A 23,556-nucleotide genomic window follows, 5' to 3' on the forward strand; every position below is an offset into this window, starting at 1 on the left:
ACTCTAGTACCTAAATCGTAAAAGAATGACTAATGTCTGCAGTGCCTGCACACTCAATATTGAAAATGTGACGCATAATAAAAATATAATGACTAACAGGCCTTTAGGTTGAAACTATTTCCAGTTCATATTTTGGTGCATTACATCCTGGGAGATTTAAACGCAAGAAGAAATGCACAAAGGCTGTCAGTAATCATAGTCATCCTTATGGCGCTGTCTTTTTCTCAAGCTTTGCCGTATTGCGTCAACAACAGGACAGGTCCAGAAAGGCATTAAAGTGATGCTACTGCATCAAAACCAATTACACAGACCAGAGCCATTTCTCAATGCGTGGACCACTGCTTGTCATGTATTTGAGTGCACATAAATATTGACTAATGTAAATTGGATTCAGCAAATGGATTCAGTGTTTGATTCAGTGCATGCGTGTTTGGTGGTGATCAAAATGTAACGCTATAATGAGATATTCAATATTCACTCGTGGCTCTTTTTCTGACATTAGGTCAAATGTGATTTGATCAATATGGAAACAGTGTTTAATTGTCCTGTGTTTATCTGTTCTTACCAGTCAAGTATTTTTTTTACATCTGCTACCAAGCTTTGTTGATTGTTTTAGCCTAGGAAAAGCAGAAAGAAAATCTGAATACTTTGGATAGTATTCAAAAATATTTTGCCTCAGGTCTTGAATTATTTCAGGTTTTAAATTATTCCCAAATTCATTGCCTCCAAACCTTCCTCCTTTTTCTTTGAAAGTTAATTTAGTTAATAATGTCTTTGCTTTGAAAATCAATGTAAACCTGCGGTATATCATCATGTTAGTTATGTCAAATGCATTTGCCTTCTTTAATCGAACCACTGGTCATATACCCTGTGCATATGAATTATACAGAACTTCAAACATAAAACAGCATTAAAATATCAAAACAATGATCACAGAATGGACAACAGATGATGAACAGGGATGTGTGTGCATTCATGCTCTTCTTGTGTGCGAAGATGTTCAGCTATTCTGAAGGGACTGCGACAACAATGTAAACACTGGCTCTAATAAGCACGGGGTAGCAATGTTTCTCAAAGTTGGTATAAATAACAAAAGGAATGAAAACAACCAAAATTGTGCAAAGGCCCTGATATGCAATAACAGAATGTGGTTCAATCAAACATGGGGTTGACAGACTGGACTATAATCCCTTCTCTACGCCTGGTCACAGAGAGGGAGTTCCCACTTTAAAATAGACTTTTGGGTAATTCTGAGACGTCCTGAATTACGACACTCGCCCTCATGAGAGAACAGCAAAGCTCTCGTGCTTCTGGGAACTCTCAGCTGTGACTACGACAGAGCTAGAGTCCTCTTTTGATTTCAGGAACTGGCTCATGTTGTGAAAACATTTTCTCCTCTCAGGGGCCAGTGAAATGATCACATCATTTCGAGTTAACCGCCGGGAGCTACATGCTAAAAAGCCATGCTTTCTCAATTACCAGGCCCAGATGATGAAACGGATGAAGTTAACTAAATTACTTCTGTTTGGTTCCGCAAACGTCACGTGAATCACACCGATTAAAGATGATAACAGCATCATATTAATACTTTTACTGAGGATTTCCTGTATAAAGTATCTCAGTGTCTCAGACACTGCTGATCTCCAGGGACTTTCACACACAACAGTGTCTAGAGTTTCCAGAGAATGGTTGTTCAAGCTGACAGGAAGGCGACAGTAACTCATATAACCACACGCTAGAACAGTGGTATCCAGAAGAGCATCTCAGAACAAACAACACGTTGAACCTTGAAGTGGACGGGCTCCAGCAGAAGGACCAATAATTTAAAAAAAGGCTAATAAATACCTAATAAACTGGTCATTGAGTGTCTGTGCATTCAGTGACCACTTTATTAGGTAGACCTGTACACCTGGTTGATAATGGAAATATTTAATCAGCCAATCATGTGGCAGCAACAAAATGCATGCAATTCATGCAGACGTGGTCAAGAAGTTCAGCTGTTTTGCAGACCAAATCTCAGAATGGGGAAGAAATGTGATTTGAGTGACTTGATTAATGATGGTGGAATGATTGTTGGTGCCAGACAGCGAAGTTTAAGTAACTCAGAAACTGCTGATCTCCTGGGATTTTAATGCACAACAGTCTCTACAGTTTGCAGAGAATGGTGCAAAAAACATCCAGTAAGCAGCAGTTCTGTGGGCAGAAAGGCATTGTTAATGCGAGAGGTCAGAGGAGAAGGGCCATCCTGGTCGAAGCTCAACAGTGGTATGTAGAAGAGCATCTCTGAACACAGAACACATCAACCTTGAAGTGGATGGGGCTCCAGCAGAGGAAGACCAATAAGCCCAAAGAAAGAAAATCTCATAAATACCCAACAAAGTGGTCTATGTGTTGTTATATTGCTCGGTGTGTGTATCATACAACAGTTCCTCCTGATAAATTATCTTTGGTTGATCCAACACAGCCCCTCTTCGTGTGCATGAGTCCATCTCTGACCTAGGGACCCTGACAGCATGATTTAGGGCTCGCCCATATACACTGTTTACACAGTATGGCCTCTTACGCTGCAGCAGGAGGGGGTGACAGATTTCTCACAATCGGCGCATATTTCCCTAGCGCAGGAGTGCGTGCTTTTGCAGGGAGGGTTTAGGGTATTTGCGAGTGGATTTATTCCTCTCTCCGTAAAGAAGAAGTGTGAGCTGGTATTGATTTATTGACCGGGGTGTTTGCAGAGTGCTATGACTGAGGGCTTTTTCTCTCCTTCCTGGGCTAAACTATCACAGTTCTGGACAGAAATGGTAATAAGAAGAACAAGATGGAGGGCGTCTTATTTTGCTCACAATCACACACAAAACAATGGGTAATAGTTATTATTGTTAATTAGGCCGACCTAAAATGAGCTGTCAGTCTCATTATGTTAAAGGCACAATAGGTAATTTGGGATTTCTAACGGTCAAGAGAGGAATAGCAGCAATAAAAACCTTAAAACCACAGCAGTTTATCCCTCCCTCTTCTTTGTAAACGTGCTGACATTGAGATGTCATTGGCTGTGGCAATTAGAACGAATTATTAACCAATTAATTATTGTACAGTCATACAATGTTTTGGTACAGAGTGTCAGGCCGTCAACTATATATTTTGAAACCCAAATTTAAGGACTATAAACACAGGCAGAGGGTGAGTCAAAATGTCAGTGAGCCTTTTTTAATTATAGGAAGGGATTTGCAATGGTCATGTAACAGTACTTTAACACAAACATCTTACCTATTGTACCTTTAAACTCAATATCTCTGCGAGTAGCCAGAACACGTAACACGTGTAGAGCATTACACAGTAACAGGAATGTGGGAAATGGAAATGAAATCTGAAATCGGCCCCCGGATGGACCCCCTCCCCCCCTGCCGGACAAGATAAAGTCATCCTCAGGAGCACATGCAGAAGTCCGGTTCTCTGGCGCTGTCTTTTCTCAAACACACCAGCTCAGTTCCACGTAGGGACGTCGCTATGCGAGCGGGGTGAGAGGTGGCGATGATTCTTGGGGCCCACAACTTGGGAGGGGCACACAGCTGGAGAGGGCCCACACATTTTTTATTAAAAAAGGGGGGCCAGAGGGGGGTCTTCTTCCAGGGGGCCCCCACGACTCCCCTGGTTCCAGGCACAAACAACATTCCAAACACTTGATTTTTCCGATTTAAAGAGAAGCTTCAACTTCCTTTTGATAATTGACCTAGAGTCAGACTCCGTCATAGTGTCAGTGAACAGACAAAAAGTGTGTTATACAAGCTGGCATGCTGAGGAGATAATGCGAACCATAAGACTCTCATAAACAGACAGATGTCTGGTTATTTATATCAAGCCTGTCTTATAACAACAACAAAAACAACACCAGCACAAACACAGACTTTCATACAGTGGATGCAGTTGGGAAACAGCTGGCTGGTATCTCAGGAAAGGCATTCAGTGCCAGCAGGCAGTTTACCGGCTCATTTGGGCACACGGGGCACACTGAACATTCCCCTGCATGATTGGAATCAGCATCTGACATCATCATTCTTTCAGGCTGGGAGTCCACTTGACCGTAAATAAGACAACGATCTAGGGTCTGTATCTCTATCTCACACTAGTCTGTAGCTACTTCATCCCCTGGGCCGTGTCCTATCAGACTTTATCTTCTTTCTCCACTTGGGAAGGCATGGTACGTCGCTCTGGATAAGAGCGTCTGCCAAATGCCAATAATGTAATGTAATGTAATGACAAAAGACACTAACCACAGTCAAAGGGGTGGGGGGGTGGGGGGGGGGGGGGGTTGCTGTGCTATCCCATCATTCCTTCTGCCATTACCCTCAGCGGGAGAATGTCGCTTTTTACCCAGTTCCCGACCCGCGCTTACACAATTTACAGTGTTTTCCTGTCAGGAAAGCCTCTCATCTGATTCCCATGGGGTAGAAGGCCACAGTTTGCGGGAGAAGGCGGCAGGTCTCCGAGTTTCCGTTAGCATTGTTAAACGTGCGGTAACATGTTGCATGCCACTGGGGTGTATGTCACAGTATTGTTCTTGTCGCTGTAGAACCACTTCACTGCAGGATCCCAGTAACATATTCTGTGGCAATTAACTCATGTGGAAATAAAGATACGACAAGTGCCCAAAAAGGCACAAATGCTTGTCGCTGGTGTGCTACCCTGTAGGCACGAGGCATGGCTCAGGCAGTCGTCCGGCAGTCGGAGGGTTGCCGGTTCGATCCCCCGCCCAGGCTGTGTCGAAGTGTCCCTGAGCAAGACACTTAACCCCCAAATGCTCCTGATGAGCTGGTCTTTGCCTTGCATGGCAGCCAATTGCTGTTGATGTGTGAGTGTGTGTATGAATGGTTGAATGAGAAGCATCAATTGTACAGCGCTTTGGATAAAGGCGCTATATAAATGCCAACCATTTACCATTTAGGTGCGTAAGATTGTACACCTTGCCAGCAATATAGAATTAATTAGTACCTTTTTTGCTTGGAAAGCATACGCATTTGAACCCAAAGAGAACATTATTGTACTTTCAGGGTATATTTTGGAAACATGCAGCTCCACTGTCACGTTATTTCTGAGAGTAAAGGACATGCTGTAAAGCCCATAGCTGGAATGGAGGAATCGCTGTGGAGAAACATGGTGTGTAATAACTGCCACACTAACGGGTCTTGCAGGAAAGGGGTGATGGGGTTTATCACACGAGGCAGGCACATTGAATTGCCCTGATGATATCAAATCCACAGGAACAAAGTCATTAAAAAGGGAGCTCGGACTAATGCCTTAAGGTATGCACCCATAATCATCAAAGTGTGCTTGGGTACAATATAATGGGTCTTATTAGAAGCACATGGTGTTATTCTGTTCATTTTATGCCTGGCCCACAGACAGCAAACCAGTCAACATAGACTATGTAATGAAGCACATTTGTTTTTATAGATATTTAGTAGATATGTCTATGAAATGTATTACGTGTGTCAACTATTATACATTTTTAAATAAACTTTATATACTAATAAGCTCTATTTGCATGACTTTGAATAGAACGGTGTGATGTATGCAATGTAAAAATGTAAACAGAATCGCTATGAATAACCCGTGCATCACTGTTCCTTTCAATTACAGGTATTTTATTTATTTTTTTATAGTTTTTGAAAAATGAAATGTGCCCTCATTCATTATTCTTCAGGTTTTCACTCTTCAGGGGAGTGGTCAAACACAATAGTGCTGTGTCTCTCTGTCCAAAGGGAAGTTAGTTATGGGTCTATTTGTGAACCTTTTAACGACGACCCACCCCAGTCCAGAGAAAGGTTCCCCAATCAGTTTTGATCAGCTATTACACAGCACTCACGCCTACCTCACTGAATGACCTACTGTCTGCATCAACATTATTTTCTATATTTGGATACTCTGTATTTTTGAACAATATGTCATTGTGAGATGGTTAAGACGTTTAAAAGTTTCATGTTTAAAAGCCACATGTACTATATAACACTCACCAAGCACTTGATTAGGCATTTATTAGACTTTTTTTTTTTTTTAGACTTCTACTGCTGTAGCCTACCCACTTAGAGTTATGATGCGTTGTGTGTTCAGAGATGCTCTCTGCATACCACTGTTATAATGTGTGGTTATTTGCATTACTATCACCTTCATGTCAGCTTTGACTAGTCTGCCCATTTTCCTCTGACGTCTCTCATTAACAAGTCTTTTCTGTCAGCAGAACTGCAGCTCACTGGATTTATTTGCACCATTCTTTGCAAACTCTAGAGACTAGCGTGCGTTAAAATCCAAGGAGATCAGCAGTTTCTGAGATACTCCAACCACCCTGTCTGCCACAAACAATCATTCCATGGTCAAAGTCACTTAGATCACATTTTTTCCCCATTCTGGTGGTTGATATGAACATTAGCTGAAGCTCCTGACCCATATCTACATGATTGTATGCATTGCACTGCAGCATTAAAATTGGCTGATTAGATAATCGCATGAATAAGTAGGTGTAATAAAGTAAAAATGTTCCTAATAAAGTGCACGGTGAGTGTATATGCACGTGATACTGTATTAAAGTTTATATAGACGTCACAGGAATTTGCTACTTCTTGAGCCATACCACTGTCGCAATAGACTGATTGCAATTCAAAAACATTATTCACACACACACACACATCTGCATAGTCAGCATATTGGAAAAAGATAATTTGGCTGATCTTGCACGTGCCGCCTCAAGGCATCACTCCATACACCATAGTTCCTGCTTTCTCAAGATAATTTGTGCAACATGATGCCGCTACAACATACATTTCCAGCACAAGAATATAAACTGTCCCAAATTGAAACAGACAAAGGGTGGAAAACGCCTTTATGATAGAATACAGCAGTACACCGCAACTCCCTTTACAGAACCTTAAGACGCAAGAAAATGTAATTGCACCCACAAACTGTCACAATTAAGATTTTTGCTATAAACATTCGTGCCAGTTTTATATCTTAAGACTCGTTAGCGGTGGTGATAAAACATTCTTTCAAGAAGGCAGACAAGTCATGACATGAAATTAAAAGCATTAAACTGATAAGGCCATTGAAATAGGTCACATGGAAATTCAACCTGCACAGATGCTGTGTTTGGAGGGGGTGTTCGTCCTAATCAAGGCAACCTGTGGCAAGTCATCCGGCTGTTTTATACAGACCGTTTCCAGTTATCTCTATAGGTGCTTCCACCCACAATTCCGCAGAAGTTCTTCAACACACAGAAGAACGGTTTAACCAGTGGTTTAAACAGCACATTAAACCAGTCTCGTAGTGACTAATAATATTCTCACCTCCCACTCACAGCCGCTTCCTCACTGTAATTCTGCTGCAGCTTGATCAGATAAATCTGTATACGTGTGTGTTTGCACACAAGCGGTTTCACAACAAAAATCATGTGGCAGCAACTCAATGCATAAAAGGCCAAGAGGTTCCGACCGAACATCGGAATGGGGAAGAAATGTGATCCAAGTGACTTTGACCTTATTAATGAATATGAATAATTGTTGGTGGTTTGAGTATCTCCAAAACTGCTCATCTCTTGTGACTTTCACACACAAACAGTCTAGAGTTTACATGTCTAGAGAATGGTGCAAAAAAACATCCAGTGAGCCGCAGTTCTGGGGTAAGAGGCCAGAAGGAGAGAGGAAGACGACAGCAATAACCACGCGCTACAACAGCTGTGCAGAAGAGCATCTCTGAACACACAACCTTTGAAACCTTGAAGTGGAGGAGCCACAGAAGCAGAAGACCAGCAAGTCTTGAAAATATGTCAAATGCCTAATAAAGGGATTATTGGTTGTATATGGGAAATGGTGACAATTGGAGAATTTGTTTTGAGTGGTTGGCCAAAGATTAATTACATGTGCTTGTGTTTTCCGACCTGAGAGTATGGAGTTCCTTACATACTCCCTCACTCTGATGTGCCTCTCTGGGAGTATGTAAGGAACTCCTTGTGTAGGAGTTGTGTGGCTTTTAGATTAATAATGTGCTGAGAATGGCTTGAACCAGGGTGGCTCAACAAGGAATTCATTAGGCAGTGTAAATAGTTTTCATTTACCAACAATTACAAAGTTTAATAACCGAGAGGATGCGTTATTAATGACTAAACTGACAAAGGCATGGGAAGGGTTTGGGAACCATGGGAAATCTCCACTCCCACGGACAGGCACTCATTAGACACCGCCATGACCACCAGAACTATGGTGGTAGCACACAGCTTAATACAGATGAGAAGGGCACATTAGGCTGTCTTGAGAAAAACATAACAGGTAGGAAGAAATACTTCATGCGACTCAGTGTAGTATAAGGGTTAGGGGATTTGGCATCTAGGTGAAAGATGGCCGGTTCAATTCTAACCAGTGGCGCTGATGCAGCACGCATGAGTAAGGCACTTCACCCGAGCAGCTCCAGTTTACACAGCTGCCTAAACGGACCGGACTTAAAAACAGACATTTTGGCAGGTTTGCGCAGGGTAAGAGAGTGCAAAGTGCAGTGTGTGTAAATGCGAGCGCGGACTCGGCGTTCCCGGCGTTCCCGGGACGAGTGGCCCTGGAAAAGAACCAGCTGTCGGAGAAGCCCGTTCTCCCCGGGGGGGACTGGTCCTCCCTTTATCGGAGCTTTACCAGAGCACCCTCGCTGCAGCTGGACATCACGTTGGGACCGCTCCGAAACCCCCCCCCCCCCCCCGGCCCGCCGACCCGCCGACCCTCCCGCCGCAGTGCGAGCATGCCAACAGCCGCTGCCAAAACAAGGAAGTTCATTTGACGAAACGCTGCCGTCCCGTTCTCGCCCCCGCCTCCCACTCGGCCCTCTGCCGCGCTAATCAGAGAAGATTAGAGGGAGCAGGACGGGCCATCGACTCCTACAGATGTCACGGGGCCAAATCTCCACTCTTCATTAGCGCGGCCCGAAGCGGAGACTGAAGAAATGCTCGTAAGGACAAGGCACGCCGATGGGAGGCTGAAATTCCCATCAGGATTCAGGAAGTCCAAACGCAAACGAACCTCAGAAATTCTGCCTCAACGCCCGGTGAGATACACAACTGCCTGAAATAAACCAAAGACCGATGAAGCACATACTATGACTGGCTGGAAATTTTCAAGGCGCCAGACCAAAGACCTCGGGCAACGGCAAAAATTACCACCAAGAATACATCACCGACTATAGAAATATTTTGACGCAGACGGAAATTCTCTCATATTAATACGCGTTTAAAAATGTTTTTTCTACGGAAAACTGTATGAATGGATGTCATTGGGGGATTGTCCTTCCTGTGCATACAAGGGGGCAAGAGGGTAAATATTTGTGAAGCCGGAAATGCAGCGGTGACTAAAATCTTCAGGGTATCAGACGAAAATGAAGCGGACAGGCCCAGACGTTATGATTAATGCGGCTTGTCTGGGTCCCATATCGCATTTCCGTCAGTGATCGCATATCCCCGAATTTCCTGTGGCTTCGTCTGCGATTTAGCCAATTGCCCTCCGCATATCGATTTCCCGGAAACCTAGCCGACGTTCCCCTACGACCTGTCCTCCCCACACAGTCCCGTGTGCATTGAGTAATTGATTGGTTTACATTACATAAGCTTCAGAACGTCATAATGGGTACAGATATGCATTTGCTTGCGAGACCAACGTCGGCAAAGTGAGCCTCTTATGTTGGATATCACCAGAGTTTTCCTGCCCTTTTTTTCCTCCAACCACCCATTTGATTGTTAGATTTTCTTTATCATTTTTAAGGAATTTATCGAAAACCCAAATGGGTGTTTATTTTTATTTGAGGGGTTGAGATCAAATTAATTTATGTAAAGTGAATCAGCAAGAAGTCCACATTTATGTCTGTAATGAAAAAAAAACCCCCAAAAAAAAAAAAACCTACATATGTGAAAGTGTCTGCCGCAAGATTTAATCAGGACTGCCGATAAACTAATTTAAAAATACAATCAGCAAATGGAGCAATATGCAATACATACAATGGGGCTGACACTGTTTGATCAAAAGACCATGTACATAAAGATGTTTAAAAAACACAGAGCTGTAAACCTCAGGGAGTCTCAGTTAGTCAGCTCCTTTAACCAGTGGGTCAGGCCTTAGAGTTTACACCATAGTGCCGGGCTACTCAACTCCAACTCAACTCCACAGTATCAGCTTGTATTTGCTCCGGGCACGCACTACACTGCCCGATTTCAGCAATGACCTCGCTTGCTGAACCAAGCAGGTAAGATAACAAGTGAAAGCAGGTGGTGTAGTACTCTGCAGCCCTCAGGAACAGGAGTCCAGTAGCCCTGCCTTGGAGAGACACACAACAGAATAACCCAATACCCACAACACAGAAGTATCAAGTGTCAATAATAATGTATCATTCGGATGTGTGTGTCAAAACACAAAATGCATTATTTGTAAAATAAGCTGCTGCTCTGAGCTATATGGATTCTTCAATGTAACCAGCATTTGGTTGACCTTTGGCCAGAAGTAACCAGTCATTATGAACATTTGGCCACCACTATATCAAACTGTTTTTTTGTGCTTTTCAAAGACACATATTAAACTAAGTCCTGGACCAAAGTGAATGTTGTATGGAACATCTCCATTCAAAACTGAATTTAGCCTAGGACTAGGCTTAATCTGTGTCTGTGAAACTAACCTAGAGTAATAATCATAAATGAACAAATGAAAATAAAACTTCAAAAGGTTTGTCCCTTCCTTGATCCAAGGGCTGGACTGTTTTCCTCGGTCGTAAAAGTTCAGATGTCCACAGGGTGTTGTGGAAGCGGGGGTGGGATGGGCTGTGAGGTCAATGCGGACCTGCCCACAGCCCCCCCCTGCCATCAGCCCAGCCAGTCCATGTCAAAATCTGGCCGCTGTCCATTTCAGCCTCCCAGGACGGCTCCCAAACGGGACGGATTTTGGGCCTAAAACGGTGGGAAAACAACTCCGTATGGATGTTCAGGTTCAGAGAGAGTACTTGCACGGACAAGATATTACTGGCTCCAGAAAGCGGTTTAAAAATGGGCCAGCCGGTTTACATAAAACACAAAGGTTCAGAATCAAAGTGGCGGGGCTGCAGTTCAGTTCAGGAGGATGGAAATACGGTTTGCTGGCAGAGACGCTGGGTTTTCCGTTGGAGGGAGGGTATATAAAAATATGTATTTTAAAAAACAACGGAAAACCAGCTGATGGCTTTACTGCAGGGTCCGCTCCATTAGAAAATTAACCGAGGGTGTGCTCTGCAAACAGACTTTGCAGAGTTGGCAAAGTTGACAGCGGTAAAGGTGGTCTCGCCAGCTGAGTGCCTTAACGACCGAGCAGCGCCGACAGGAAATGGCTCATCAATGAGGTGCTTCTTCCTCATCCTGCTTGGGGAGTCGGGACTAATGCCTCTGTGCAACAGGTCGAAGGGGCGGCCCATTTTTAACAGCCCTCCGAGCGCCAGGCGCCCGTCCAGAACAGAGCAGGTTATCAGGGCAAGGGGTGCGGAGCGAAGCGTGCACGTGAGCGCGCACGTGTTTGCGTGAACAGATTTCCCCTTCCTCGGGCCACGTGCAAGCAGATTGAGAGCAAAATCGGAGCACAAACCCACTACAAAAACACCAGACCCCCGTCCAAGCCACCAGAGACCTGGCACAAAAGTAACCTCCAGAGGAAGGATGTTTACATGATCTGAGGCCCGACAAAACAACTCCGCTGCCTTCCGTGACGACCCGCCAATAATTCCTCCAGATACAAATGGTGAAATCTATTGGCAAAAATCACTAGAAACATGGTTTAGCTGTAGGCACTTCTTTATTTCAAGAAAATTATAAAATGCCAATTTCAATGGCCATTTCACATGGAAAGACACCGATCTTTCTTATCATTCGGGCACTGTAGCTCCCGTTGGATTAGGAATACAGAAACGCAGCCACTGGATGCAGATCGGGGGCCGGCTGCCAAAAGCAGATTGAAGACAGATTTGGGTTCACTCCCAGCCGCATACTTTCAGTCACGACCAGACAAGGCCAAATGCACTCAATTACGCCTCCTTTCTTAATGACGGGCAATGAGATGCCGTCTCCAATTCTCATGTGATCACATTTACTTTGAACAGTCTTAACAAAAATAAGCAGAGGCTGATTGATTCTGGCTTGCAAACTGGACAATTACATACAATTTTCCATAAGGGAAGGATTCCGGAATGGAAGGAAAATGAGGCCGGGGCTAGTGCCGGAGGAAAAGACAGTCGGCATTGTCTGTTGTGCTTTCTCTGAGGCAATCTCCCTACTGCATCTCACACAGCACCATCAAAGCAAGGCCACTATATACACACACACACAATACATTACAAAAATATACATATTTTATTGATAAATACAAAATATAGATAATACTGGTTGATTCATGCATACATATGTTCCTGTTCTAGTGGGCTGGACAGGAGACTGGTGAAATGGGAACGTGACCGCCGAAATGAGACACTACTGCGCCATGTGTGCGGGGCATCGCAGAGCCCCCATGGGACTCCCTTCCCCTGACTGACGGTGGAATCTTGGGGTCAGAGGTCAGGGTGCTGGTGGTGTGCCGGGGGCCCGGCGGGGGGTTCGCGGTGGAACGTACCCTCAAAAGCCCCTCCCTCTTCACCTCCCTGCCCTTTCACCTCCTCCTCCGCGTCCTCCTCCTGCTGCTGCTGCTTCCCTCCGGTCTTCAGCCTCGGGGCCTTCTGGGCCGCGTATCCTGGGGCCTCCTCGTCCATGATCGACAGGAAGTCATAAAAGGGCACCGACGGAGCCCACGCCTCATCCGAAATCACACCTGAGACAAAGCAAAGGAGATCACGTCACACTGAGGCTCCGGCAGCTCAGGCAGAGGAGACCGGTTCTTTACCCTTCGTGCTGCACTGCTGCACCCAGCCTGAATATGAAGTGTTTTTGAACTTTCAACAGTAAATGATTGGCATTTACATAGCGCCTTTATCAAAATTGATGCTCATATTAGCATATAGCGCTGTACAATTGATGCTTCTCATTCACCCATTCATAACACACACACACACACACCAATGCCGATTGGCTGCTATGCAAGGCACCAACCAGCTCGTCGTGAGCATTTGGGGGTTAGGCGACTTGCTCAGGGACACCTTACCGCCTGAGCCAATGTTGCCCCAGTACAGATTATCACAAGAATGTTCTGTATCAGATTTCAGATGTTATGCCTACAAGGGTTAAGCGCGATCGCATCTGTAGTCACAGAGCACAAATAACCACAGTGGAAATAAAAACACAGGCAACCAAGAACCCCATATATCTCGGTGATAGATTGAAAAGGAAACATTTAAAACTGAGATATGGAAAATTAATGTGTTGTTATGTAGAAAAACATATCTTGTGTATCCTTAAACACAACCTTAAAAAGTACTTATAAGGTAATGCCATCAACATTAGAATGTGCTTTTGTTATTGTGATTTTGTTATTCCAAGTTATTGTTAACATCGTGGAATTAGAACAGAAGCAACATGATGCAGAAATAGTACCTATTAATACTTTATCTATGGGTCTACTGAAACAAACTGCAAAAAGAACCTGCCAAAATGTTTACAATCAAGATCACAGGATGTCCTTTTCCCTGTCTTTCAAGGGAAAATGTGGAACTCGTGTTCAGACGAGAACAGTTTAATGAAAATATAATTACGAACTGGTACAGAAGCAGCCGTTACAAAGTTCACGCCTACGTAACACCAATTCTACGAAGGACATCAACAAAACTTCCTGTTGTGAAAATCTGGATCGGATTTTAAGTTTCAGTGGTATTACTGGAAAAGGAGGCAAAAGGCAAGAACAGGCATGAGTAAGGGAAAGGGTGCTCATCTGTACTGAAATCAGAACAGAAGAACCTGGTACCCAATAGTCCTCACATCTGGACCCATAAGCAGTCAAAACCATCCAACCATCAAAAATGGAAGGGAAAAATAAATTTAAAAAAAAAAAACTTTCTAAAATAACAGAACTTCGTCCAAGTTGGACTTGATGGAAAGGCAAAGGAATAGAATGCAGATGTACTGGGAAGCAGGCAGGTACAATGCGTTACAGCTGAGGTGGGACTGGTTAAGCAAAAGCTCCCTCACCACTGAACTGCGAACGCTTCAAAGTCCTCTCTAACAGATGCACTTAATCAAACAAAACATTACTTTGGGGGAGGAATGCTAATAAAAATTTATATTGGACCAACCACCTTGAAATGTGCGCAATACAGCCCTAAATCGGTCTTTGCGACGAACTTGATAGTACAGTACAAAGTCCCAGTGAAGGTACGAGCAGGAAAAAGGCCATCATTGTGCTCAGATACGAATCTTGAGGCGTCACGGCTGCACAGATAGGAGTCGGAGCCAGAACAAAACGAAATCTGGATCCAACCAAAAACCGCAAACTGAGAAACTGCTGAAAAGAAACCCTTGGGCTGAAGACTTAGTTGAAATTTGAAGTCCCCCCCAGCTGCATTAGCATTCTGCCATTTCATGAGCACACATAAGAAAATAAAGCTTAATGAATATACACCGACCAATTCATTAGAATAGGGTTTCCAATCCCTGCCACCATTATGTTTGTTTTTTGTTTTCAGCATCCAAGTCAGACCCAAGAAACCAAAGTCAACAGCTGTGATTCATCAACCGAGTATCCCAAAAAAATAAAATAAAATAAAAAATAAAACGGCCTCTGCCTTGGACCTGGAGTAACATTTAGTCTTAATACCTTCACATCGGAGGCCAGATCGACTGAACTAAGCAGTGCAACACAAAACATGCCGTTTCAATGCAGCCAGCATAAAATCAAATATGCCTTTGGGCAATTACAGAAGGCAGGTAAAATACAGTCACTCTGAGAAACACCATCTTTTTGCAGATAGGAGCGCATTACTTTAACAGTGAATTATTATACATGAGAAGAGAACCAGGAATTCAGTCGCGCATGAAATTAAGATTCTCTGCATTACAATACGATACAAACAGCTGCTAAATGGACACAAGCCGGCCCAATGGGGGGGGGGGGGAATAAGGCATTTACCATGAATGAGGAACATGCCAAAAATACCACAGAAGAGGCACAATATCAAGGGAAATAATTTCAACACTTTCAGTTCCTAGGAGCACAGTGAACAAGCCTTAAGACTGTCATTCACAGTCAACACTTATTTAACAGCAACACATCTTTATGTCAATACTTTTTACCTACTGGTTAAACAAAGGATATTTTAAGAACTCCAAATAGCACTTGTGCATGTAATGTTTAATATTACATTAAAATATATTTGCCCAGGCAGGGTGAAGCCTCAAGGACGCAAATGCAAATATGGAGACTGCAGACAATATTGGTTTTAGCAAATTACAAGGACTATATGAAAAAGAATGATTTCACAGCAGGGAAAAGGAGTGCAGTCCCAATTACTGAGAGACAGTTGCTTAATGAGAATTCCACGCACTATAAAGATGACTTTTACTGGCATTTGGCAGACGCGTGTATGTATGTATTCGGGAGACTTCGGCTATGGGTGTTTACATGACGGGAAACCAACACAGTGACTGATGTTTTTTGGTCTGGCTTGGCTGCGCGGTTGCCTTGACACCTGAATGTGCACCGTGGCGACTTCTGCAGCAGCTAGAGGGAGGGCGAAGGACGTAAGCGAGCGGAACAAGCGGCTATATTTAGCCGCAGTTTAGTCACCGTTACCAAGTCAAGGCTTCAAAAACGATCTGCTGTAGTCACTAAAATGTGGTCACACACCCCCACGCACACAGAGCATCCAGTGCTTCTTAGTTGCATTTAAAAGTTCATAGCGCCGTTAGCCAATCGATAGCACTTTACAACTTTGCTATCATTTTTCCTTTTTGCGTGCACTGGATATAGCTGCCCATCTAGCCGATAGCAGGTTTGTTTACACGAATGCAGTCAACATTAGCCAACCGGCATGCCAGGTTTCGTAAATGAATGCTGCCTTATATTTGTCCGTGTCAAATCAGGACAATCTTCAGTCAAAATCCCAGACATTTTGAATGCCATGGTTTCTATTAATTTACGGCCACTCTCAAATAATGACACAAAGCAGCTGCAGCGAGCAGGAGTTTATGACAATCTCCAAACCAGATAAGATGGCTGTGACTGCAGAGTCCTCTGACAGATTGTGATTCGCACCTGCACGTTTCGGTACTTTCATACGAACGGATGACAAGCAAAGCGGTTTCTCGTATGTTGCTTGCGAGTTGTTTTGACATTTTAAACCACTGTTCAGTGGTCCTTAATGAACAAAGATAGCGTTCAAACATGAAATATGCTTCCAGAGAGAGATTAGGTGAAACCTATCGAAATAGGCCCAACCTTGAGAGTAGGGGGAAAGCGAAAATACAAGCATTACCAAGAGGCCTAAAGCCCCAGGATTTCTACAGAATTCATTAGGGAAAAAGCTGCCTCCATTCAAAGTCAATTAAGGGGTACCATTACACTGAAATCATAGGAACCAGATGAAAGCAGAAAACTGAAGTTTTAATGCGGACAAATGCACAACCTCTTTATGGCAAATCAGTGAAATAATGGAGTGCCTTATGGGAATATCAGAAAGTGCATTGGAGCCAACCCAGAGAGACCTCAACACAGTCCAATATTACATTTGTGTAGCAGTGATGATTTTGGCGGCACGGATGGTGCAGTGGGTAGCACTGCCGCCTCACAGCAAGGAGGTCCTGGGTTTGAATCCCCGTCGGCCGGGGCCTCTCTGTGCGGAGTTTGCATGTTCTCCCCGTGTCTGCGTGGGTTTCCTCCGGGTACTCCGGTTTCCTCCCACAGTCCAAAGACATGCAGGTTAGGCCGATTGGAGAGTCTAAATTGCCCGTAGGCATGAGTGTGTGAGTGAATGGTGCGTGTGCCCTGCGATGGACTGGCGACCTGTCCAGGGTGTATCCCTGCCTTTCGCCCAATGTATGCTGGGATAGGCTCCAGCCCCCCTGCGACCCTGATCGGGATAAGCGGGTTCAGATAATGGATGGATGGATGGATGGAGTGATGATTTTTTACAGCATTCATACAACAAGGAAACAACTGTATTCGGCCAAATACACAGGAGTGGATTGAATAGAACGGCTATGATCTCACTCGCATTAACAGGGGCCGAGACAATTCCGCAGGCCAGAACAGAGGCTGAAAATGATTGAAATCTGGCACAGAATCGGAAAGTGTACAAACGCTGGAGGAGAATACAATTTAACTACTGACAACCAGCGCCGATGGTCTGTCAGCTACAGCATCTCCACACAGACACGTTTGTCTGCGTAGGGACCGCACTCTATACCCGGCAGACAACATGACGTCAAATATCTGACTAAACAAACTTAAACGCATTTGTATAATTGGAAATGAATGTAAGGACGGGCACCAGGGAACTCAGGAGTTTGTGCGCCCTCTAGAGGTCAAAGTCTCTTACTACAAGAGTTGACAACAAGCCAAGCCCAACCCTGCCCCTATGAAGACTCCTTTGCCTCTCTTCAAATTACAGCGATTTGAAATGGGTACAGGCTGGCTGAGGCGCAATGCACCACAATGCACTCAAAACACAAAAGAAAATTGATATACAGTTCTGCGGTGCGGGGAGGAAGGACGCTGCCTTGGAACCCGGAAACTGAGCAATCGAATAAAATAAAGCACAGAGTGAAATAATTTCCCAAATGTCAAACCAAAATGTCAGACTTACACAGGATATCAAAGATGCTTTTTGTGCAAATTTACTTAAGATTTGAGTGGATTTCTATGATATGATAATCCATTTTTTTATTTTAAATTAAATTGTAGCCTGATGGCATGATACAATATGAGCATCAGTCAGGTATATTTTAAAAAAAGGACACTGAAAAAAGCATTACGGAGCCATTATGACCAACTCATTTCAGAAACCTGAACATTGAGAAGGGCTGTGGCAGATGTCTGAAACTAGTTCAGGTTCTCGCCAAGGCAACAATTTTCCTATTGAAAATAGTTATCCTGTAGTCCAGGATAATTACAGGAAGAGAACAGAACATAAAATTGAAAAAAACACAAAGCCTCACAAACCTTGTTTGCTTTTATCCAAGAACGATTTTCACAATACAAAAAAACTACAAATGAGGAAAATGACATGGCTATCATGTGTCATTTTAAGATAGTGTACAATTAAATTAAGCATCCGTAAATTAACTAACTGTAAGGATTCCCAGTGGTTCCTAAATGTACAGAGCTATCGCTACATTTAGTGCCGGGGGAAAGTATGTGCCCTCAGCCTGATATCCTCTACTATTACACAGAATGCTTTCAGGTCATTAGGCGTCATATTAGACAAAGGGAACCTGAATAAACACATTATTCAAATGATTTAATTTCATTGTCATCCTTATACAAAAGTAATTTCCCCCTTAACCAACCAATTCACCCAAATTAATTGATAATAGGGCCAACTGAACAGGGGCAGGGTTGACTGCAGCTACACCTGCGGAATATAAACCTCACTCATAATGAACCTTTCCATCAGAGCAAAGTCACCAAAGTCTCAACAAGCACACTATGCCACCATCAAAAGAACTTGCAGAAGAGATGCGTCAGTCAGGAAAGGGTTAAAACCCCATCCCTAAAGCTCCGACACGCCACTGAACAACCGTGAGAGCAATCGTCTCCTAATGGGGAATTCTTGGAACAGTGGCGAATCTTTCCAGGAGTGGCCGGCCTGCCAAAATCTCTCCCAAGCGGGCAGTGACAACCCACCCAGGAAGAAAGATCCCAGAAGAGCATCCGAAAAACCGCCGAACTGCCTCTGGCCTCTGCTAAGATCAGTGTTCACGTCATTCTGTCTGGCGTAAAAGCAAATTTCACCATTTCACAGTAAGAACATCATACCAGTCAAATATGGTGGGGACAGTGTAATGGAGTGGGGATGCTTTACTGCCAACTTGCCAAAATTGAAGGAGGTGTGAATTCTGCTCTTAAGGAGAATGTATGGTCATCTGTCCGTGGGCTGAAGCCAAAGCGTAATGGAGTTATGCGGCAAGACAATGATACAAAACTCGAAAGCCAAAATTAATATGCAATAACAGCAAAGATCAGGAAGGAAGCAAATACATTTTCATGACGCTGCAGCCATTTCTCAGGACATGCAAAGAGCCTGCCTAGTGACCACGCAACAGCCCCAAAAAGCCACACCGCAGAATAGCAGAAATGTCCATTTCCTCTTTTTTTATTCGGAAAAAGCCTTAATTTCTTTGCAAACAGGAAAACTACCAACTTCCCACAATTCACATTAAAGCGCTAGGCCAAGCAGGGGAGTTGAACGGTCGATAAACAGCGCAGAGTCAGCATATCCCAGCCGCCCGCCGTCCAAAGCAAACACAGGCCCCGCTCATGAGTATTCCACATTTCCCATGACAGACAGCCATTGCTATTCGGTTTGGACTTCCTGAGTCAGAGAAATTGCCAGAGCAGTTCCTGTAAACTGGCAGACATAGGAGAAGTTATCCACAACAGCTGGAAATAAAGCACGGTCACAATGCTGTGGAATCGGACTGTAATTACGCACAGTACCGGCCATGCAAAAATGTCCCCTGGAGAACCCTCGGAGGGGAATAGGCAAACAAATATAATAATTCCCTTCACATAATTTACATTGTGAGAATTTAGTGGGCGTAGTTGCAATGACAGTAGAGTCAGTGGGTCAGTTGGTGTAGCGAGGCGCAAGGTTGTTCTGCTTTCTCCACGAAGCTTGTATGTTCTCCCCGTGTTTCTCCGGGTTCCTCCCACACTCAAAAGACATTCGAGTAAAGTTAGGCGTGCTCCTGCCGCTGCCCTTGACCAAAGCATAGGCCTCACTTGTGGAGCTGATCCCTGGGCGCTGCACCAAGCAGCCAAAGTACTCCTTAGTAACTAGGATGGGTCAAATGCAGAGGACAAATCACACCAATAAAAGTAGATCTTAATTCAGTGTGTGTACTCGTGACAGCAGTAACAGTTCTGACAGTGGAAGTGTTAATTCAGCGTGTGCTGTCGCGACGGTAGTAGTGTTTATTCAGTGTGGGTCGTAGTGACAGCAGTTGTGTGTATTATTTTGTGTAGTGTCAGCAGTTCTGAGGGCGTGTGTAGTGCGCGTAGCTCCGATAGCAGTAGTGCTCATTCATTGTGAATATTTAGTGTCTCTCGTTCTGAGGGCAGTAGTGCGTAGTGTGTAGTTCTGATAGCAGTGGTGTGTATTTAGTGTGTGCAGTTCTGAGGAGTTTGGGGTCCTGACATGCCCTTGCTGGAGGAGAGAGGGAGCTGCCAGAGGAAACGTGACCAGACTAAACCTGAGCAGGAGCCTTGCACAAGAACCCAACCCCAGTGCAGAACTTAACACGGTTACACCAGGGCTTGAACCACAAACCTTCCCCGTCCCAGTCATGTACTTTAACCACATGACTGCACAGAACAGCATAAGCTACCGGCTGCACAAGACAGTACAGAAATGTGACGCTATTCAAATGCCTGTTCATTCAACTGTGAAATTATGCTAGTAAAACATGAACAGCTTATGTAAAACATGCTGTTCATTTTGACACCATTAACCCATTAGTAAGGAGAAACATGAATCACACAAAACCAAACACTAAATTGATCATATTTTTTGTGCACATACACAGAGAAAATACGAGTATGAAAATATTTATGACCTGACCCCAGTTTTACCCGTCTACACTTCCCTAGACAAAGATACATAGATAATCCAAACATCTGCTTATTTGTGAAGGAAAATTATTTCATGTTCATGCCCAAAAGATCAATACACAGAAGAGTTATTGTTGAAAAGGGAACTGGAATAAACCTGTACAGAAGTTACTCAATACTGAACCAATACACGATTGTTTATATAGGCTAATCGCATTTTTAAGCAATGCGTTTAACACAGGTGCCCAGTTGTTGAGCCACTCCTTTTGTCCACATTCAAGAATTTGTTTGATCCTGTAAAATATTTACATTGCAGTTAAAGGGGACAGTATTCAGAGTAAATCTACGAGCAATGGACAGGATTTTTTTTTTTTTTTTTTTTTTAATAAATAATAAATAAATAAATAAATAAAACTGACAGGTGAGTGCTCACAGAAGGGGGCGGGGAATACGCTTTGGGTGTTGATTGACAGGTTGAGCCACAGCCGTAGAAAGCAACAAGAGAAAGTAAAGCAGGGGAGTCAAACTCCAGTCCTGGAGGCCCGCAGTGACTCCTGGTTTTTCAGTGTTTTTTCAGCAACAATGGTTAATTTAAGTCACTGATTGGCTGGTCACACCTTGTTCTCAATGGCTTAACAGGCTGCTGACTGAAAGAAAACCGCAAAAAACCTGCAGACGCTGCGGCCCTCCAGGACTGGAGTTAAACCCGCAGACGCTGCGGCCCTTCAGGACCGGAGTTAAACCAGCAGACACTGTGTGTGTGTGTGTGTGTGTGTGTGTGTGGGCGTGCCTGCAGTGTAGGATGGATGGATGCTGACCTGCAGGCTGCTCCTGCTTGTTGTCCACTCTTTGCAGCCACTCCAGAACGGCCTCAGACAGAATGGGCTTTTCGGGAGGGTAGAGGAACACCTCGCCCCCAGAGTCCAGCTGGGACAGCACCAGGGCAGGCAGCCGGGGCACGGAGCCCAGGTACGATTCCAGAACCGCTTTCCCTGAGGGAGTCCGACCGCTGAAACCAGCAAGGGAAGACACTTTTTAGCACTTTCACTGCAAGTAGAGAAAACTGACTTTTTATCTTTTACTGGAACTGCAGAACCAATTGTGTTCTCAGGGAGGGAAAACCGTTTTTAAACTAAGAAGTCTAAAATTTATTTTCCCCCTTGGTGCCGTAATTTAAACCGCAACCAAACTATGATGAGAGCTCCTAATTCACTTTATTTGCTAGATCAAAGCCAAAGGAATAAATTAATTATTACGAATGATATTGTGCCGGCTGAAATGGCAGAGGCTTGGGACGGAAGCCAAAGTTTTCCGAAATTCGGATTCAGTCCCTTCGGAAGGGGGAGTTACACATCTGCCAGCCTAGGCCTCCTTACTTTACAAGAGTGTAGACGGGAATCCAGCCATTAAATATGAATGTGCCTTTGCTATGTAATCAAATCGGAATACCCGATTCCCTTTTCTTGCTGAAGCATCCGACAGGGACTTCCATTGCTTTTTCCATCATGATGAAAGGTTTCAGGAGGTTATCTGGTGGCATTTGGTAGTAATGCAGCATATTCTTATCAAATGTATTTATGTTTCTGTGTGTGTGTGTATGTGCATGTGTGTGTGAGTGTCTTGTGTGCGTGCCTGCCTTTGTGCTAGGCTTGAACTAAGCGCTCTCATTGTTAACGCGTATAAACTGTTCAATTACTAATTACCCATAAGCTTGTCCTTGAGTCCACATAGCAACGGCCCACAGAGAACTTCACTATTGGAAACCAAATGTTTGCGCTGGAGACCTTACACAGGAAAGTGTTCATACGCTCGCTGTGTGTGTGCGCATGTTCGTGCGTGTTCAGACACTCGTGTGTGTGCGTGTGTGCGTTTGCGCGCGTGTTCGTGTGTTCAGACACTCACGTGGGTGTGTGTGTTCAGACACTCACGTGTGTATCCAGCAGGGCAGGTAGGAGTCCAGTTTCCCCATGCTCAGTAGGCTGCGCATCTCTTTTCTCACAACCCCACGCCGTCGGCTCCCTCCTTCTTCTTCTTCTTCTTCCTCCTCCTCCTCCTCTTCCTCTTCCTCATCCCCCACGAAGAGCAGCAGCAGGGGCTTTCTGAGTTCCAGGAAAGCTGGCAGGTTCTCAACGGTGAGCTCTGGCTGGAGGAAGCAGACCATCACACTGTGAAGCGTGTCAAAGTGCCTGAACACACACGCCCCAAATCACACAGAAAGGCAGCTGCTAGCTTTGCATGTTAAGTCAGGGATACCAGTGTGTCTCTTATTAAATGGCTCTAGGCAACTTAAGATACAACAAAACAACATCTTCAATGAACAGATTGAAAAAGTATGGCACTGTAATAATATACTGCAACACCATACGGTCTAAATATGAACTCACAGGAAGACAGTAAAATCTGTATCATTTGTATTCTGAAGAGACCAATGTGATTACACCATTACTGTCCGAGTACAGGTTTCTAATTATAAATGGTTTATATACGCTTTGACAACACATCGGTAAATATATTTATTCATTAGATGCATTAAGGCTACTATCAAGATCCTGATTAAGACCTAGCACCTGGGACTATGCGGGAGACTCTTTAACATCCTTAACTCTATATAGGTAGTTAATTTACTTCTGGCAATCAACAGAAATTAAGTCACTTCATAGCACGTCGCTCTGGATAAGAGCGTCTGCTAAACGCCTTGTAATGTAATGTAAAGTAGCTGGCAATAGCATTATGGCAGTGGAGCGAAGACTGAGCAATCATTTTCTTTGACAAACACTGCCACCTAGTGGTTAGAACCATGCTCCGCAGTTTGTCTGTGCTGCATCTCTGACATTGCGTCCAG

At 44.1% G+C, this 23,556-nt stretch overlaps 1 protein-coding gene across 3 annotated transcripts in view; it reads right to left on the minus strand.

Annotated features, from left to right (window-relative positions):
* Positions 1–11,803: 11,803 nt before the first annotated feature.
* txndc16 (thioredoxin domain containing 16) overlaps positions 11,804–23,556 on the minus strand; it is a 31,438-nt gene continuing 19,685 nt past the window's right edge. For all 3 annotated transcript variants that reach the window (XM_061230734.1, XM_061230577.1, XM_061230646.1), the window contains 3 exons: positions 22,643–22,857; positions 21,533–21,723; positions 11,804–12,827 (listed from right to left, as the gene is read on the minus strand). In XM_061230734.1, coding sequence (XP_061086718.1) covers positions 12,571–12,827; positions 21,533–21,723; positions 22,643–22,857 — 663 coding nt within the window. In that variant the 3' untranslated portion in view covers positions 11,804–12,570. The remainder of the gene's footprint in view (positions 12,828–21,532; positions 21,724–22,642; positions 22,858–23,556) is intronic.

This window comes from Conger conger, chromosome 1 (genome assembly GCF_963514075.1).
Source record: "Conger conger chromosome 1, fConCon1.1, whole genome shotgun sequence".
In the NCBI taxonomy this organism is placed as follows: Eukaryota; Metazoa; Chordata; class Actinopteri; order Anguilliformes; family Congridae; genus Conger; species Conger conger.